The sequence below is a fragment of the Plectropomus leopardus genome, chromosome 3, assembly GCF_026936395.1.
Source record: "Plectropomus leopardus strain MGB_pleo_1.0 chromosome 3, ASM2693639v1, whole genome shotgun sequence".
NCBI lineage: Eukaryota > Metazoa > Chordata > Actinopteri > Perciformes > Serranidae > Plectropomus > Plectropomus leopardus.
In genome coordinates, this window is record NC_142178.1 from 23,583,987 (window position 1) to 23,604,614 (window position 20,628).

Here is a 20,628-nt window from a genome sequence, read left to right on the forward strand (position 1 = left end):
GTCCATGACAACTGGCCAACTCCATCTGCAAATGAAGGTCATGTCATCCGATAAAAAGCTCCTCAACAGCTATCGGGCCTTGTGGTGCAAATGTTTGGTTAGAAATTCAACATATAATGATGTTAATATTTGCAATGATACATGAGTACTGACTAAATATTTACTCAGGATTAAATTAAGCTTTTTCAAATTAGATATTCTACTTTTCCAATAATTAAGTGGTACTAAATTAAACAGAGAACTTCCTTGGAAATGATAAGGAAATAGAAACCTTTTGTCGTATATTATGAAATACCAAAAACCAAAGAGACAAATATTTCAGACATGCTATAAATTTTAATAGACATATTGATATTTCTGTAGAGAAACAAAGTTATCCCTAGTTTTATTTACAATACAGGAATAAAAAAACATACAGTACAATGGTAAAAACGACATAGAAGAACTTAAATAATTATTTTATTTGTGTAACTACTTAAATAATGAAAATGGTTATTCTATTCACACCACGCCGTCTCAGCAGCTACAATGCAACTTTCACATTAAGTGCTAAAAAAAATTATAATTTTCCATTTTACAGCATGAATTCCATTTTGACCAGGCAGAGTTGATTTATTTCAGCAACACAAGCGAGGCGGGAGATGAAGAACAAATACATCTTTTACGGACACTGAACTTTAATTGACCATGATACTTAGACTTGTTTTTCAAAATAAAAGCTGGAGGAGAGAGCAAAACTGCAACCGTTTGCCTTCAAAACTGTTAAACACAGCGATTGATGGTTCAGTTAAGACTCCTTTTATGGAATTAAAACAACAAAAGATCAAATGTGGAGCTCTTAATAAGAAAGTTTAAGAGGACATGGGCATGCATGTGTGTGAGCTGCATCTGTACGAACTTCTGTCTGGCATCTGAGAAGACACAGTGCGGCTCCAGACGATCCCAGTCTTTGTTCTGACTACGTGTAGGAGCCAGATGTTCATTAGAGTTCAGTCGACATTATCTCCATTACACAGAATCTTAGTTTCATCTTCAATCTGCTCTCTACAGATAAGATCTGCCTCTGAATGTGAACAGCTTCCACAGTGACTTGGTGGCCCTACGAGATGTTTGATCATCTCACAACAGAGACACATTTCTGACAGTGGTAATGAAACCACATGTCACGGATAAGAGTTAGATGGACTCGGCCAACTGCTCTGAATTACTCTCTGCAGGCACAAACATGCATTGCTTTTATCATTGGGAGAAAAATATAAAAGAAAAGTATAAAAATTATTGTCCTCATATGTCTCTCTTTCGTAACAGAGGAAAAAAGCTGCATATGTATAAGTACAAGAACGTGAAATGACATGAACTGACAAGCTTAGTGTAAAACTGCTTTCTATAAACACCATTTTCTCCCATATATTATTACGCTTAAAAAAATAAACCCTCCTCTATGATAACAATAGTAATGCTATAGTTTTTTTTGCAATGCTAAGTAGTACTTAGGTAAGCTCTATTGGAAATATACATCACTGCGCTATCTCTTCCCTTTGTAGTTTTGAATTCAGGTTCAGTGTGTGATGCAATGAAAGGAGACCATTCCTGTGATAGTGTGGTGCATGTGTGTATGTGTGTGTGTGTGTGTGTGTGTGTGTGTGTGTGTGTGTGTGTGTGTGTGTGTGTGTGAATGTTAAACTACTCTCATTGCGCTTTTCAATAAAATGTTTAAATTCATTTTGAATAATAAAGTGAATGAAACAAAAAATGAATACAGTGCATGGGAGCCAATAACTCCGTTCAGATTGTATGAAACTGGCTTTGACGAAACGTTCTCACTCCTATTTCTGTGTAGGTAACAGTCCCCTGTTGCAGATCCATTCTGTACATTGATAGCAAGTGAGTGTTGCGAAACAAAGTATACACACAGTATACTGTCATGACAATGTGCCCACAAACTAAATACAACATAGTAAGTGAGACGACATGGTTCGTCTCCCTTTAGGATAGTGTAGCACAAAGCACTGCGGGCTCTATGTGACCCGCTCTCATGGCCTTAGAGGTGCAGAGTGTTCCTTCAAAGTCTGTGTGTATTTATTTAGCTGGGTTTTGAATGGACCACGAGCACAAACTGGTTCTTGAGCCACGCCACTCCTTACCCCTCAACAAACAACTGTCCACTGAAATGCCTCAAACTCCATTTATTTGGGGGGTTTAAGTAAGGCAACAGTTAGCCCCTAAAAAGATCCAAAGTCTTGGGTTAAAATGTTCCTGTTGGAGTTCCTGTTCGTGTGGATTCAGCCGTGTGCGAGTGTTTTCTGAACGAGAGAGGAAATGTCTGAACTTCCATAACTTGGCCATGCTTATCAATCATCTCCTCTGCTGTCTGCAGGTCCCTCAGAAGTGTGAACACGGCTTGGATGCCAGGCCTGGTGCTCAAGAGCAAGTAGCTTATAGGCAGAAGAGGAAGAGTTTGGTGATGAGGATGAAAATCAGTTGGTCGGGGATCCTGTGTGTATTTTTATGAGTGAGTGTACATGCCTGTGTGGGTATGAGGGAGATTAAGAGGCCGTTTTATGGACACCTTGTTAGAGTCTGCTGGTGGTGGTAGGTAGATTTGTGTCAACTTGAGGATGACAGCGGGGAGCAGCCCCCCTCTGCACACCCCTATACAATATAGCTGGTCAGGTCTAGGAGGTACGAGGTCATGTCGATGATGTGATCCAGTATGCCATCTTTTTCCTGGTCGTTGGGCATGCCCCGCTCACTCTTCTCACACTGGGCCCCGGAGTAGCCGCTCTTACAGAGGCACTTGTTGGGCTCCATACACACTCCTCCATTGCGGCAGGCTGGTTCACACTTAGCTACAGAGAGAGAGGAGAAGAAAAAGTTAGAAAAGATGAGAAGGAAGTTGTTCTGTTTCATTCATTCACTAAAGATCAAATAGGTTGCTGAGTATGTATAACACCGTGTCCTAACTGGATGCAACTTGAGTTTCAGCAACTGAATCTGTTTGATTACATTATTTCCTAGTGGACTGACTGAACTGACTGTGAGTGATGCAGCGCAGTGTGGCTCGCTTTGACAGCCCAGCAATTGCTTCACAACAGTTGCTTCACAGTGCTTGAAATGAAGACGACTGAATTAAAAAAATTAAAAAATTAAAATTATAGGACATTATGGCGTTCCCTCCAGTGAGGAAGATGACGTGTTTTTCAAGAAAAGGGTACAATCTCTTTTCACCTATATCAAGCCAACCCTTTACTTACCAATGTAATGTAATAATGGCATTTTAGCTGCAGTCATGAAGTTTAACAGCCAACTCACTAATGGAGTAAACTATAAACTAACAAAACTAAATGCATAACTGGCAGAAATAACCACATTCTGAACAGACACATTATACACACAGACAGAAAGTAGCTAAAGTAAAGTAGCTTGTAGCTAATTTAACTGAAAATTAAAAGCTTTTCAGTCCAGCACTAGGCCTGATGGGAATGTGGGCATTGCAACAGTAAATGGGCATCTGACTGGAGGGAGATGGCAACGGAGCTGAGTGATTCTGTAAATATTGCGATATGCTAGCAAGCTAGCTTGTTTTACAAAGGGGAGATGACAGTTTGATGGAGTGTGGAAGCTCCAACAATATCTATAAATTACCTGTGATAGTATTGTTGTGAATATGAACAATGAGGAAGTAAATACTCAAACATCTTTTCAGTGGTTATGTCTCTGAGTGCATAGCTAGTAGATAAGTGGTTTGTTTACATGACGTGACGGAGTTGTATTTTAACGGATGCAGTGTGACGCTCACATCCAATTAGGACACGCTGTTAAGAAAAAATGTGGCAGTGTGTACACATCTGGAGAGGAGCAACACCTGGATGTTTGTCCAGATGATACTACTCCAAAGGCAGCAGAGGCAAATCTACTAAGAGGCACTCACCAACTCGGCAGAAGGGTCCCTCCCAGCCGGGGCTGCAGCAGCACTTGCCAGTCGGAGTGCAGTGTCCGTTCTTACAGTGTCTGGAACAAGCTGTCATCAGCAGCTCTGGAGGCTCCACCTGACGCTGGCACTCCTTCGGGGCATGAGGCCTGCAACAGTTGTTAGAGGGAGGGAAAGTCAATATGTGGCGGTCGCAAGCATCACATGGCATGCTAACAAAAGACAAAAGAGTTTGGCATGAATTTACTATTATTGTGTAATGTCTTTAAATAAAATCACACCCTGATACAATTAAGATACGGCACAACTGTGACATAACTGCCTCCATTTAGGCACAACGTCTTTTGAGCATAGTGTGACAATTTCAACAGAATATAATCGTTTACTTTAAATTAGATTCAACTTTATTGTTAAAGTCAAAGTGCTGAGGCAATGAAACAAGGTTGAGCACTTTCTGTCGAAACCCAGCATCGAACCAGGGACCTTTAGATCTTCAAACATTCTCCCAGCTGAGCTATTTCGGGTTGCAAAAGCACATGACACAGCTGCCATATTATAATCGAATCCTAAAAGTAGTTAAATCAGTAAATTCCATCTCCAGTAACTGGGACCCAAAATACTGTTGGTTATCATTTGAGGTGTCAAATAGAGAGTGAATACAAAACATTAACATTTTAAAATATTTTGCAACCTGATAAAACAGTCTCTAGCTTTTGCTTGATACCTAGTGTCCGTGAAAAATGTTGCATGTATTATGAATGCCGCTGTCACACTGAACGTCCTGCTGGACCCGTTCGAACTTTAAAACTATATATGGACTAAAAGAAATTCTCAAATATTTGTATTGAATGGACACATCTAATTCTGAGTCGGGTACAGACCTACATACATCCAATAACAATGACTGTGCTGGAAATAATTATAGATGTAAACAGGGTTTTATTGATTTATCTAAGGCAAGCAAAGACAGTTTAAAGGTGTGTAAATACACTGTAACTCACGTTTGGATAATTTGTTCCTTAAATTCTACCCACTTTCAGACTTTTGGCCTGTTACGCTACACAGCTAATCAGCTCTGTATTTGTTTTGTGCTCAGCTGCTGGACCAAGTGGAGAAACTGGCAGGATTCTTATGTTCAAAATAGAAATGACTTTCCCAGTGTCCACAGGTTGTTTGATTGGTCTAGTAAAATGGATGGTTTACTTCTGCTTTTAGAGGTAACTTGGTATGTCAAGAAGAGCTTTTCAGTAAGAAGTTATACCTGCCAGCACACATCAGTTCATATTTTGTAGATCACAAAGTTTCATGCAAAATCAATTCCTGACTTAAAATAGTCTGCTGACTGACAAACAAAGAGCACGAACAAAAACAAAACACTCATCCAACTCTTCTTGGCTGAGTTCCACAGTAATATTATACTGCAATTCTTGTATATAACGTGTTATATTTAAACATCTAACACTTCACTTTGAAGTATCATGATAGCTGTAGCCATTTGTTTACTGTAAAGCTATTTTTGAACCAACAAGTGGGATCAACACATCTGCCATCACATATTGTGTGTATAATCCCAGATGATAGGCAGGACCATCAGCTTTTGTTAATATGAAACCGAAGTGGCACTTTTAAAGTGGTGTACTTTAAGACCTATGTTTTGAACCTCTGTGGCTAGTTAAAAATCTACCTATATGTCTATTTTCGAATGATTTGTCATTGACGTATTGGTGGCTTTTCTCTTTATTATAAGCGTGGCGCTTTTATTGTTTTGTTTTTCTTTAATTCTTCCTCATTGCATAACTAAACAACACAAAGGGTTAACACAGGGCTCTCGCAGATATAAACATAATTTGAAAAATGCAGACACACACAAACATCTCCACACCATATGCGTCAAGTCTGAACACCAAAGAGACATATTGTGATCATTCCATATTAAGACAAACATCCAGACACGCATATCAGCAAATGGGTTGAAACAGAATTATTTCATATCACGCTCTACAAATCTGGAAATAATACAGCAAGTGCGTAATCGAGTTCAAATGTGAAGCGTCTGTTAGCGCCTGCTGTCAACACACACACACACACACATTCGTCTGAGTGTGTTTGCAAAAAAGACAGAGCGGGAGGACTAAAGATGCGTAAACAGTTCTGTTGTACCGAGGTAGAAAAGCTAACAAGGCAACACAATTTGCTGGACATGAACGGACACACACACACTTTTACACAGGCTTGGCAACTGGACTCTTGTAGACTGCTCCTGGTATGAGAGCTGAAGCGTCAGTAGTGAGGTCAGTGTGTGTTTTTGGTGGAACAGGCCTCATCAATCATGCCTGAAGAGCAAATGGTCAGTCAGCAATAGAAATAAAACTTGATGGAGTTCAGGGCTGAAAACCAAGAGTGAATATTTTGTTTATTCAATCTAAAATCCGACTTAAATTTAACGCATAATATTCATCCAGTTGAGCTTACTGTGCATTTACTCTTAGATGCTCTCAGAATTATGCTGTGGGAAAATATTGATCTGTTTTGTTGAATCTCACCTGCTCTGACTGCTTGTGTAATTATAATGCTTATTTTACCTATTGTACAGGGCTGACTGTGTGGACAGACACACATTTCATCTTTAAATATAAAATCAGTCAGATGGTGGATTGTAGGTATGCACTATATTGGATGTTTTGCCGAAATCCGATATATAACAACTCATTAGGCTGATTACCAAAACCTAAATCGATATATCCACTTTTTTCCCCACCTAATGTTAGTGCTCAAGTCTCTTCTGTAGTGGAATTAACATCATGTTAAGCGTTCTCTTATTATGATGGCCCACTGGCAGATGGTGACATGAAATAAAATGATTTTCAATGTATGTAATGTTTATTCATTATGCAAAATGAGAAAAATACTTCAACTAGGGGTTGATGTTTTGTTCACTTTGTCAATAAAAAAATATCAGTTTGTGATATCGCCAGAAAGCAGCATGTCAGCTGATTCTGATATTTTATTTTAAGGCCAATATTAGTTGATACGGATCATGTGCCCATATTATTGTGCATCCCTAGTGGATAAATGACTGCAACTAAGTTGTTTTGTGGTGATAATCGTATTTCTTTGACTGTCCGAGTGTTTACTTAGTTTGAAAAATGTGTTGCAAATGTTCTGACAGACACACTGACTGATAGCAGTGTGCAGTGACAATACTGTGACTGTGTGAGTTAAAGTTGCTTTAAATTTGGAGGATGGAGGGCGGAGGGGGGTTGATTCCCATGCTCCCATCAGCACCCAACTCCAGACTCCATCCATGCTGGCTTTTGTTGTTGCAGGCTGCATGTAGTTACAAAAAAAAAAAGAACGAAAGAGGGAAACAAACAGAAAGAGAGGGAGAGAGAGAAAGAGTAAGAGTCCCTGGAGGATTGGGGGGTCTGTAGCTAACACTGTTAATAGCAGGCAGGGGTCAGCAGCGCTACTAAACAGTCTGTACGACTGCCAGGGTGGCTGTGAAAACAGCACCTGCTGGTAGCGCCACTTGACAAAGGCAGCTGGGTCAACAGCCACTGTGGGAATTTATCAACTTTGGGAGGGGTGGTGTATGTGTGAGCGAGGGAGTGGGAGAAGGGCGACAGTGCTCCCACATAAGGTAGTTACATACAGAGAGAGAGAGAGAGAGAGAGAGAGAGAGAGAGAGAGAGAGAGAGAGAGAGAGATGATGATGACCACGATAAAAATAAAACAGTGTATAAAATGCAGATCATGTCATAATTAAAATGAAAATAGAGTGAGAATGACTGCACAGCTTAAAAGATAAGGCTTCAGAGCATTTAGGTCTGCGCTCTCAGCAGTGTGGATGCCCTGCTTCAGATTTGTTCCTGATCTGTTTGATTATTATGTTTGTCAGTGTGTGTGTGTGTGTGTGTGTGTGTGTGTGTGTGTGTGTGTGTGTGTTTAGCTTGTTGGCTCTCAGGGTCCATTTGATTGACGTGAGGTATATGTGAGAAAAGGGCTGTGGAGTGGTGTACATTGTGCACCCTAACAATGGCTTAATCAAACGGCCCAGTGTGGTCTCTCTTGCTGTTTTGTCATCTGACTCCATTGTTTGGGGGCTTCTTTTGTAGCTTCATTCCTTGTTTTAATTGTGCAAGAAATTTACTGTGTATTGTAGGAGCCAGGGCTATTCAGTGCGACTGGCAAGCAGCTTTGTTGAGGGGAGGACCACAGCAGAGATGTAGGAAGATTTAGGAGGGATAGGAAAATAAAGAAAAGGCTTTTTTTTCTGCAGCGTGCTGGGAGCTAGCGTACCGCACGCTCACACAGGCTCACAGATGTGCATGTTCGCGTGTACGCACCACCCACACAGTTTATATCTGTACACACAAAACACAGAGAGGCACACATACAGATAAATATATCCACAAACGAGCACCCGCTGTCTCCTTCGCCTGCACATCCAGTGATTTGTGACTTCCATGTCTAATGCAGTTCATAAAGGAGGTCCCAGGACCCTATTCGAAGTTCACTGTGTCTTTTTAAGGTCTCTGCTCACTGTAATTCAATCAGCCCAGCCTGCAGCTGACAAAACCTGAACGTGTGAAAAGTCTTTCATAATACTGCTTTCCCTTCTTCTCTGTGGAGAGGGGCTGAAACAAACAGAAAGGCAAATTGCATTTTACAGCAGAAATCAGCAGGAGGTCTGGCTCTATATGCTACAAATAAACTATTGCAGAGGACTAAATGTAAGGCAGGCTCTGTCCAACTGCACGGATGGAGTGCAACATGTGCCTTTTGAATTATGATATAATAAACATCTAACTTTGCTATATGACTCCCATGACGTATTGTATATACAGAGAGGGGCTGAAACAAATCCCTGTTTTGTGCTGTATCATAATATCTTTGTTTGTTCGTATGTTTCTCTTCTCAGAAAGAAATGGGTCTTTCTAGCATTATTTGTTCCTGGCACAAATATAATGCTCTCACTGTATAAATAATTATGTTATCAAATGCAGACTCATTGGGACTGAAATGTAGCCAAAGTTGCCCGTGAATGCCTGCCTACAGTGTAATCTGCAGCAAACTACAGTCAAACTGAAGTTTCACTCCGTTTGAGTCAACTGCTTCACTTAAATATTGTGTGTTTAAGGTAAATATAGAAAGTAAGATTGCTGAAAAGCAGAAGAAGAAGCCACTTGCCTTGTCTTCGACAAAATATATGTGCGAGAATTTCCATTGTTGGTTCTGTATGCAACACTTACAACATTATTATAGCAGCAAACCAGCACTTACTATGTAAAGATATAGTGGAGTAACGGCTTCCTGGGCAGAGAATACAGTCACGGTGGTGGCTTCTTAGAGTTGTTTGCTGTAGTAAACCAGTCGAATAGTGCGTGTATGTTAATGCATGTATGTGTGCCACTGGCTAACTTATCGCTGCTGCGGCTCTTCACTGTCCTCATACTGCATAAGCTAGAAGCCACCAGCTCATAAGCTAGAAGCCACCAGCTCAGCAACCTTGCCATGTTGAAAATCATATCCAGACAACTCATATGCACTGAATTTCACATGGACCTCCTTTAAAGGAATCATCTTAAAAGTTTCCCTTTCAATAAATGTCTGTTAAGTAACTATCTAATGCCAACTGTGGTAGCACAATGGTGACTGAGCCAAAGGCCCACTGTTGAAAGCATTTACAGTATTATGAACTGAGCATCTAAGATGACATTGTTGGGAAAAATCACAAGTGCATGTGGGTTTTTCAAACATGAGTAAGCCCAGAAAGCAGAGCTTGTACCTGTGTGTGTGTGTGTGTTTGTGTGTGTGTGTGTGTGGGTTGTTTTGGTGTGTCCATTCAGTGTCACTGACAGGCCGGCAAACAGGTCTGTGAAAACTTTACGGTGGTCACATCTCTTTATATCTCTTATTAATTCAGTCTCTCTTTCAAACTCGGTGCAGACTAATTTGGATCAGTGTTTTAGCACTGATTTGGAGGTGGCTGACGCTAATTTCATCTTGCCGTTTAAGGCAAGATGAAAGCGCGTTCACCTGGGTGTTTCCATCAATGACAATTGGAGCCAGAGGTGATAAAAACTCTTGACTATTGCAGAGTCATTTGAGCTGGGTGTTAATGCAGATTGTACGTATTTCCATTGCATTAAAAAGCCAGATGTCAGCAGGTGTTAGACGTTTTTTTGTCCAGTGGGAATGGCTGGTCCGCCAGAGAGGGTAGGTGGAGCTAATGCAATAGACTCATTTCTCAACTAACATGTTTCAATTGGGGTACTGTTTTTTCAGGTCTCTGCTAACGTTGCGAGTAATCAGTTGCTATGGCTGAACAAACAAAAGAGAGACGACTACAGGCATTGCGGATCTGTAGGAAGTGAGATCCAAAATCACCAACAATTACCTCTATTACCTCTATATTATATGTGCCATCAAAATGAACAAAATGTAGACCTCCAAGATTGTGATTCTTCTTCTTGATTGTGACAATCTTTGGAGAGGATATTTGGTGAGGAGAAGCTAAACTAAAATGTCAACTTACCACTGATTCAGAGTTTTTAACTTCATCTGACAGTCACCATATAGGCCCCATATGATCGGAAATATTTCTCTCCAACTGCTATACCACAAACAAGTCCTGTCTTGCTCCCTGTCTCTGTCTTTCTCTCACACCACACACATTCAGCATGTTTCTAAATGCATGGTGGCCTATTTATTATTGGAGTGGTACTCCAACTGACAAACAAATACCTAGAAATGAAGTCATCTGGCCAGGACATGTTTACACAAACACTACTGAGGGATTTTATGGCTGATGTTTCCCTGTAAGCCTTTGCCGCCCTCCCTACCAGTTCCTCTTTCCCCCTCTATGTTCCCAAACACACAGTTGATCAAAACACAGTGCTAGATGCTATACCGGACCACAAAAACCACCATACTCTAAAACAAACCTCTTTATGAGAGGGGGCTTTAGGGTCCAGATGTCCTGGCAGTATGGAAAAGAAAAACGGGGAGGACCACCAGACTTGATAACGCGCTAAGGTCAGACATGTTAGCTACCCCATTTACTCCCCCCATGACCCCCCACCCTTTTCATCCTCCCTGTAACAAGATCATAACAATGCAGCCAGAGTGTATTAGGAGTCAAGACTCCAACACCACAGGGTCCACACAGACTAAACAAGTCCACTTGATGGTGGAAAGAATTGTTCTTTGGGAGAAATGCGTCCAGCGGCCAAGCCAGAAAACATAAATACAGAGCAAGCCACCAGGGCCCCTTTGAAACATCTGTGGTGTAATTAATTGTGCTAATGCCTGGGTGGCACTGTCGTCACCCAGGAATAATCAGCTGCGGATATGTTTCTATTGTGATTTCGAGTCATGCAAATTCTCTCTCTCTGAGTCTGCTTCCCTTATTCTATCTGCCTTTCTTAATCAAATCAGACCTAGCCTAAAGAAATAATATTCGTTTTCGGCTTTTTCTTGTGCATTCAGTACGTTCAAAGTTGGACACAACCTACTCACTGACCTGAGCAGATGGGCCTACCCCTACAGGATTTCACTCTCTCAACTTCCTGCACAAGTGTTGATAAGAAGATAGACAAAAACATGGGGGGTTCAGCTGGAAACGTAATATGCGTTTGGTTTGAATTACAAAGTCTGCTTATGTTTGTGGTGATTTCCTTACTGCCAGGATAATATATCAGACACAAACACTCATACATGCCTACTATATCATGTGGGATGAATTCATACCCTGTCTGCATATTTTCTCATCTTCAGTGACAAAATGTTTCTCACACGTACTTGGCTTTGCACAAATAGTTTATAGATCCATCACTATCAGAATGATGTCTAATACATATGGTAAGGATTATGACTAAGTGACACGCGCACACACGTTTGAATTATGAAGTTGCACTCGCGTATGTTCCCCACACATTCCAGTTGTTTAACATCAACTAATTAAGCTTTCGACTGCACGGAAATAGACTGGATTGCAACTGCTCAAAGTTAAAATGGTGTGTCTGTGTGTGTGTGTGTGCTGGATTGTTGCCGAACTCTGTCCACAAAATGACGAATAAAATGTGCTCTATGCATGAGCATGTATGTGTGTTTTTCTACATGCGCTGAAATAAAATATGTAGAGTTCTCTGTGCTTGACAACAGGTGCCTTTGTGTTTTCTTCACTCTCAGCAGAATAAATCCTGCTGTCAAATGCTCTGAAAATAACCAGAAGGCAGTAGTTACAAAAGTGAACATGGCCAGCTAAGTCAGTGTTGCTGTTAGCAATACTTTACACTAACATTTTGAAATTCTGTGCTTATTCTCCATTTACTGCTTGGCATTTGTTTTGGCCCAGGCAGGTGGTCATGCGACAACTTGTTGAAGAGCACCAAAGTTGTGGTTGCGGCATATTTTAAGTGTATGCAAAATTGCCTGGATCCAGACCTTTAAATCTGCCCACTCTACCAAGTTCAAGTTGACTGATTTTGTCTTGCGTTGTGACATGAAATGGTGGTTTATTTGTCACAATAAAAAACTTCAAAAATTTTTAAGTGGTGATTCGAAACCAATTGCGATATAGCGCAATGCATCATATCCCCAAAGTTGGGGGAAGGGAATGTCTTGGTGCCACACTATGCAAACATGGACCGAAACGCCAATAAAAATTCCTGTAGCTAGCTAAAAACATTAGATATCAGCAAGTCAAATGTAATAATGTAATTTTACTCCCTTTTGTCTCCCAGAGAGGGAGAGTAATAACAAGCTTCAGCTTAGCAAAATACTTGCTGCTTCGGGTACACTAAGTGTCAGGATCCCACAGTTTCCCCCACTCTCTCGGCTGATCCCTGACTTCTGTATCCACTTTTGTCCTCTGAAATGCTCAGTTTTCAGCAGCTTATTAAAACTTAATTCTGGGTTCTTTACATTGTTTTATGTATATCCCATCACACTACAGTTTATAGGTATTTTTCTGTTAGCTTTCGTTAGCTAGCAGATGGAGAAGACACGGACGCACCTTCACTCAATATAAAGTCAATGGAGAGCAATGGATTGTTTCCCCCCTGGTGGGGGCGCGACTTAAATGTGCTTTGTCTCTGTAGGGAGTAATAACAACAACGGCAAGTGTTATAGACAAGATTGACGCTGTTGTTGAAGCTGTTCTTCATCAACATGTCGTCTTAATCTCTCAGACAACGTGGTTTGCTTTACCTCACTCTGCTCCACTATTAAAACCCTGCAAAAAAGGTATAAAGGCATAGCTATGCATCAGTGTGGACTTACAATGACATTATATTACAGCAGACACTTTGGCCTTTATTGATCGGCTAAGATAAATCTTATGTCCCTCACCCTTACAAATCTGTCAAATGGACGGACAAGTAAAACTGAAGGTGGAAACAGAACGTAAACAATTCTGTCTAATATAAGACAATGTGTGAAGGAGACATTAATAGGTAGTGACAATGTAAGGTTGAAAATTAACAAGAGAAAACATCACTGCAGTGAAATGTGATAGACTACAGATCCATGGGTTCATTAGAGTCGGCAGCATGAGTGCTTTGTATGATATACTGATCATGATTATATTAGTCTCACCATAAAAAAAAAATGCATGGAATTCAGGATGGTGTGCTAGTTTTCTGACGTCTCATTATAATACATAGTTTACACACATATGACGGTTGAAAGAATATGATTCACTCAAAACCCCTTTCCAAATTAGAAACCACCTCCCACCCCCGAGGAGTAAAAGTAAATGTATGTCATGATTGTACCTTTTCGGGTCTACTAGTTTGTAGAGTTTCCCGCTGTGTGACTGCGCCATGCTTTTACTGCTAGCCAGTATGTAGACTTCACCTGCAAAAGAGGAAGAGTCACATGGAAATGGGCCATCAGCATTATTTGCATTGCATATTTTCATTGTACAACATATATGTCCCAATAATGAACTTTTCTGACAACTATGCAATACCTGTAATAAAATGACAGGACGAGGCAAGACATAGGAGGATGAAAGTAGAGGACATAAGGAAATGAGGTAGATGAGTGTAGCTACAGCTTCTGCATCGCTGCACTTGCCAAAGGACTTTAAGAAAGAGTTTAATGGGACAATTGGATACTCATGACTGGGAACCATGCGGATAATTTAATGAGGAACAAGCCCGCAAGAAAATTCCATAAGGGGACAAATTGTAAACATGTGTCTGTGGGGCCCATACTTTGGGACCCGATCCCACTCCTCCATGATTCTTGCACCACTAGCAAATCATGATCAAATGCAGGAATCTTAAAATACCTCGTCAAATAATAACTCCAAGACCTGGCAAGGACTGTGATCAAACATTTCTGATGGCTGTGTGAGTGATCCACATCATGTGTTCATTTTAATCAGAAACACCAGAGCTGACAGTTAATAATTCTGGGAGTGTGTGGTGGGGATCCAGCTGGTAAAAATGTTCTGTATCATATTAGTCCGCTCACCTCAGCTCACCCTACCTTATCTTAATGTGGCGGTGCCCCCGGGTTAATATTAACACATCTCTCTACCCATGCAAAACATCGACTTGTAGGTGGCCCAATACGAAGCTTGTAAATGAATCTTTGCTATCTTATGGAAATGACAATTAATCCAAAGGGAAGTATGCACGATTTAATATCCTGTTGGAACAAGCATGGCGGTAGAGTTAGACGGGCATTAGTTTCACTTAAGTGTTGCAATTTCCCCAGATTTTTAATCGTGTTTTTATGCATCATGCTGTGATAGTGCAAAATATCTTTCAAATGACTTACAGGAAAATTCCTCTCTATAATGTTAACATATGTAAAACTTATAAATATACGACTACAACTATACTGACTGTAAACCATGATTTTTCCATAGTTTTGATATACATAATTTGAACCAAACAACCCGTCACAGGGTCATGTTGTAAAACTCCCAGTAATGTCAGAAAATAAGTTAACACATAGCTGTCACTCATGTGGATATAGGAAAGAAGGACAGCGCAGAGGAGGAGAGAAAAGCAGGAGAGCTTGATTGAAAATCTGAGAAGAGATATATAATTTGCATGTTAGTTTCTTATTAGAGTTGTTACAATCAAAATAGCATCAGAAATGCTTAAAAACTGCTTAAAATCGTGGGTCGCTTACTGCCAAGTAAGTCCTTGCACCGATACCATAACATGTTATCTTTTATTAATATATTTTTAAGTAGTTTCACACCCTCATAAGGATCGTTTTTCACTTTTTAAGTGGTGTAAAAAAGTCGCCAAAAGTTCGAAATTTGGTATTTTTTTTTACATTGGACAGTCCCATCAATTTAGGGTTTAAACTAAGCCATGTCATATAACAATGATAGCAATGATTTCACATCCTTTCAGAATTAGAAGTATACAGCTGTCAATTGTTTTTGCTGCTATGGTATCTGATTAGTGCTCGGTATTGGCTGACACATAAGTTCAGGCATCAGAATTGATGTTGTTAAAGAAATAATGGTATCGAAATATCTCTATTTCTTATCATCACCCTACTGACCTAGTTCATCTTCTCCAAAACCCAAGATGTGTCCAACAAGCATGGAGCCGCAGAAGCCAGCTGAGCCCAGACACAGAGCTTTCTCCTGCCACTGTTCTCCACTTGCTGATGTTGACAACGTAGACTTCTGGAGGATCCGCAGGTTACTGAGATAAACAAAACACAAAGAGTGAATGAACTGTTACAGTCATTGCTTTTTCAGTTACATATCTCAAGCAGACTGTTAGATTATACTACTCATGATGAACTTTACAGGACATGTACATTTCTTATATTTATACATTACTGTTCAAGTGAAATATAATGCAGTCCACTTGCAGCAGTATTAGGCAAATTACACTGAGATCTGGAAACAGGGACAACTTTTACTTCTTGTGACATGGTTCACTGACCCATCTTCCTTTTCCACAACATGTCTCACATGGTGTTATTTAAGACCTCTGCTTTTAGTTTCAAAACAAACATCATGCCGGAGCCTTCACTTAGCCATAACAGTATGCCCTCAAATTGTAATGAGGCACAGAATTAGGCGACCACACATTGTTTTAAACACAGTGCCAACTCCTGATAGTGTACTTCCCCCCTGCTATTTACTTCCTTTGTTTACTCAAGTGTCAGTGTTTGACATCAGCAAAGTAGGATAAATTACAAACCAAAGAAAAGTGTGAACAGCACAGAGCAGGATGTCTAATCTCCATTTACACTGAATGGGCCATGCCATAGTGGTGACAGTAACATAAAACTTGTTTTCCCCCCACGTGGATGGAACTTTGTGTTTACTTTGGCATGTGCCGATGCAAGGGACAGATTTTCAGTGTGAGAGGAGAAGAAAGAGTCATGTTGATCTCAATAGGACTTAAGATGTTTGTCCGATAACTCATAAATCCCTTGTACATGAACAGTAATAAGATAAAGCCACTACAATGTTTTTTAAAATAAACAAGTGTGCAGGGAGTAAATCTAGATTTCACAACACAAAGAAACTTAATTTATCAGATAATCATGAGTGCTGTTTCAACAGTCATCCGTTTTCATTCTTACCCATTTTTATCTCCAAACACATAGCTGCCATAAAGCCTTCTCGACTGGCAGCCCCTATAAATGAAGCCCCCCACAGGTGGTGCTCCTCCACTGGACTGCAGGTCATAGACAGAAGGCTCATTTTCTGGGGAGGGGAAAGGAGGAAAAAGCTTAGGCACTGTTGCGTACATGCAACACCAGTAGACATAGTGTCAGCATTGAGGCAATATAATCCGTCTCTTTGAGATATAAGTAATCACTATATTTATCAATCTGCATCCTTCAGTGGTTAAAATCTACTGAAGAATTATTATAAGTCAGTAGTCTATAAGACATAATGGTTGTGTGGTTTCTATTAGGGAAACTCACTTCGATAAGAAAAAAAACAGCAAAAAGTGAATCTTGATTTAAATTGAACAGCAATATATTTGACTTCTTCTTTGGCAGCCAACTAAGACTTTGATACGTCTTTATCAAAACTGGAAGAGAATGTATTCATCTTTTATTCATGAGTGTGATGGTGAGGCAATATGGCAAGTTCTCTGGATTACAGTTGTCTTGGCAAAGGGAAATATGAATGGAGGTTTGCTGCCTTTAAAGAATGCATGATCCAAGACTTGGTGTGCTCGATTTCCAACTGCAATCACTTTGCAGTTTGGGTTACTGTTTAAATCAAGCATCAAGCTGAGGGAGAGGTAGTCTGTGGCAATAACCAGCACTTTGAGTTGGAGAGATCAAGGTTGAAGGATCAATTTGGGTTGCCAAAACATTGTGGCAAAGATAACTAGCTCAGTGTAATTCAGATCAAACAGCAGTCATTTGTTTTTTGTGAAAAGAAGACGGCTAAGGATTGTGAAGGCACTGCTGTTATTGATTATTTTCTCAATGTGAGAAGAACTAGGCCTTCTCAGCTGTGTTTTCAACAATGCTAAACCATCATCCAGACGGTTATTGTTGTTGACAGCTTTAAATCTTACGTGTGGACACAATCTCACATTCCCTTGGCAAATCCTCACTCCACAAGGGGGGAATCTTTCTAGATCTCATCATTTCTACATTCAACCTTCACTGTCTCTGCGCTCAACCCGGGGTGTTTTCTGAACTTGCTGCCAAAGCACCATGTTCTTACAAAATGAAAGACATTCGTAAAAACAGATGTCATTTTCAGCAGAATGAATGTGAAAGGTTATCCAAGAGGTTAATGGACTTTCATTTCTTTCTCAAGACGTAACGTTATCAAACAAATCGCAGACAAAGGTTGCACTCAGTTATTTTTGTCATGAGCTATATTAACATTGCAAAATAACAAACTCCTTCCAAACTAAGAAAAAGGGGTAAAAATATTATCAACATTTTTGGAAAATCTCGTGGAAAATGTAACTCACCATAATCTTTCCCCTTAGAAATCTCCAGTATTCTTCCTGCTGATGTGTTTTTGCCACTGGCATCCGTACAGAGGATGAGCAGACTCCCATTGTCAGACTGAAGTCGATCCACTGCACACCTACAGTACAGAGCGCAGAGTGAATACAAGACAAACAGAAGTAAAGTCTTGACACCAACTACAAGGCAGCAAGCTGGCATAAGAACAGTCTAAATTTATGAAACTCTTTCCTAAAACAGCAGTAATAACTCAGGATATTAGGATAACTGCTATTCATTTTCTGACAGAACAAAAAAGTCTGAATCAGTTGTAGTGGCCCAATTTTGAAGGGTGATCTTTGAAGGGTGCCAGGAATCACTGTTAAGCTCTCCAGTGTGACGCTGATGAAGTTTGTCAAATGTTTCACTCACCTGCCTGGGTCATGTAATCCATGAGCAAAGATTTCAGGGGGCTGGTTGGTGCTGTTGAAGTACGGGTTGTTCCGTGGTATGGAATAAGGCGATGTACAGCAGTCCGTGTCAACATCTACCCTCAGGACGGACCCTGTGAAATCACTGCATTCAAACACACAAACAAAATACACCTTCACGATGGTGGGAGCTAGGAAAGGATTCAATCTTGGGGCACACAGTGGCACTCAATCATCATTCGTACTACAATTTGTAGACCTCTGAGCTCACCTGAGTCCATCCATCTCCTCCATATCATCAAGAGTGATCATGCCATCTCCCAGGACGATGTGCAACAGACCATCAGGACTGAAGAGAAGTTGACCGCCTAGGTGTTTCCTGTGCAGCTCTGCCACTTCCATCAGCACCCGGACAGTCCGGGTGTCCACCTGGTTCGGATTTTTCCTAAAGAAAAATCATAACACGTCAATTTAACTGGGTTTCTGTCAAAGGGTGCAAAAATGACAGTTGCTTAACAACATTAACTAATATATATCGGGGGTGTGTAGAACATTTCTTTACCTCAGAGCCTCCAGACATTCTGTTAATTCTCTTAAATATTCAAAATTGTACAAGGGTCTTGGTAAGAGGCGGCTCTTGATCAGGGAAAGCCACTGAAGAAAAGCAATGTAATGTTTTAAACATGCTTTGCAGGACTTTATTTTATTAATAATGACACACTCTGATTGCCTCCAGTTAATTTTATTTAATAATTAACCTAAATATTGTGTTGTTAGGTAAAATGATTCTGAGGCACAGATAAGAAATGCTGACATGACATCACAAACAACATTGAATCAGTTTAAATAGTTTGTTGTCTGGAGACATTTTTGTCTAATGCATTGTCTCATTAAGGCAAAGACAGTGGGTGGAGATGTAACACAGGCTTCAAAATGTTGCACAATTTCTGGTGCAAAGTGAGGATTTGGCTTCACAGTATCAGCAACAAATATTTCATGATGTGTTATTTTGGGTAGTCCTGCAATTTTTAAAAAAGCAGCTTGCCAAAGAAAAAGAAATTACTCTCTTAAACTACCATGAAATACTTTACCTGTCATTTCTCTATTGGACCCTCAAATTAAAGACTATATGCTGCAGCCACCGAGGCTGCATGCCAAGCATATAATTAAGATTAGATCATTACGTTAAACATACAACTATGATTATGCAAATTAAAATGTAACACTTAAACACATTCGTGAGAAAAGATTGTTTTCTTAATTACAGGTCATTCTGAAGGGAGTGTGAGGTATCAACACAGCTACAGGCAAATGAACGCCCAAATTATGCTGTGTGCTCTTGAAGCTTTTATATTTACTGTGGTTGCCATGGTCTCTTGGCAAAAATGTGTCAAATCAGTGTTGCTGCATGTGAATAGCTAATAGAATAATCAATTCCTTCAGGGATTTGTGACATTTTCACAACATACAAAAGGTTTCACTTTCATCTTATTCTTGTTCTCTTATTACATTTGAAAGGCTTACAATTTTTACAAATTGCAGCGATTAAATTTTTAAGCAATCAGCTGTAAAGTGAGAGCATGTACTGAACAGCAGATTGTGGGAATTTTCACCAATCGTCATGCATTGCTACAAATTATGACTGACCACACTGTAAACCCCCTTTACTTTTCAAAGGTTAAATAAGTTGGCTATGCATGGAGAAATGAATGTCCAGGCTACATTAATCCTCAATAGTTAATATGTGAGCTTATTGTTCTATACACTGTGAGGCAGCTGAGGTTTTGGTCTTCTTTCAGGCAGTAAACGACCCATATTTGAGGTAGATTTGGCACACACTTCTCCCATTACCTCGAAACGGTGTATTCAACCACACGGAGAATGTGGTCGTGTGGTCCGATGGCCCAGCGCTCTTGGTTGGTGGTGTAGGAGACGTAGAGCTTGCCATTCTTCTTGTAATTGGGGTGGAATGCCAGGCTTAGCAGGCCCCTTTCATCTCCACCCTGCAGTCAGATGAGAAACACAAAAGATCCGGGAGTTAATTATGTCCCTGCTTGGCTTCTGCTCGGGCTGTGTGGGGTTTGGAATCACCCCCCTCGGTCATCTTCATCATCACCAAGACCACTACATGTGAGCCCTACACACCCATCACCCCCCACCTCCTTTAATTCCTCAACCTCTCTAATCCCCCTTTTTTATTTATCCATCACATTCCCTTTCACACCCCTGCTATTCTCCCATTCTCTCTTTTTCTACCCTCGCCTGTTTCACTTCACACCTTCACCAGCCTCCTTGAATATACCATTACTAACCATTATAAAGCATTTGACTCTGGGTAGAGCTGCA

At 40.3% G+C, this 20,628-nt stretch overlaps 1 protein-coding gene across 2 annotated transcripts in view; it reads right to left on the reverse strand.

Annotated features, from left to right (window-relative positions):
- Window positions 1-316: 316 nt before the first annotated feature.
- The window catches only part of hhip (hedgehog interacting protein), a 40,770-nt gene continuing 20,458 nt past the window's right edge, over window positions 317-20,628 (reverse strand). For both annotated transcript variants that reach the window (XM_042485444.2, XM_088075900.1), the window contains exons 5-13: window positions 20,134-20,285; window positions 18,554-18,727; window positions 18,284-18,427; window positions 17,875-17,993; window positions 16,511-16,634; window positions 15,470-15,615; window positions 13,711-13,792; window positions 3,932-4,080; window positions 317-2,849 (exon numbers count right to left, since the gene is read on the reverse strand). In XM_042485444.2, coding sequence (XP_042341378.1) covers window positions 2,653-2,849; window positions 3,932-4,080; window positions 13,711-13,792; window positions 15,470-15,615; window positions 16,511-16,634; window positions 17,875-17,993; window positions 18,284-18,427; window positions 18,554-18,727; window positions 20,134-20,285 — 1,287 coding nt within the window. In that variant the 3' untranslated portion in view covers window positions 317-2,652. The remainder of the gene's footprint in view (window positions 2,850-3,931; window positions 4,081-13,710; window positions 13,793-15,469; window positions 15,616-16,510; window positions 16,635-17,874; window positions 17,994-18,283; window positions 18,428-18,553; window positions 18,728-20,133; window positions 20,286-20,628) is intronic.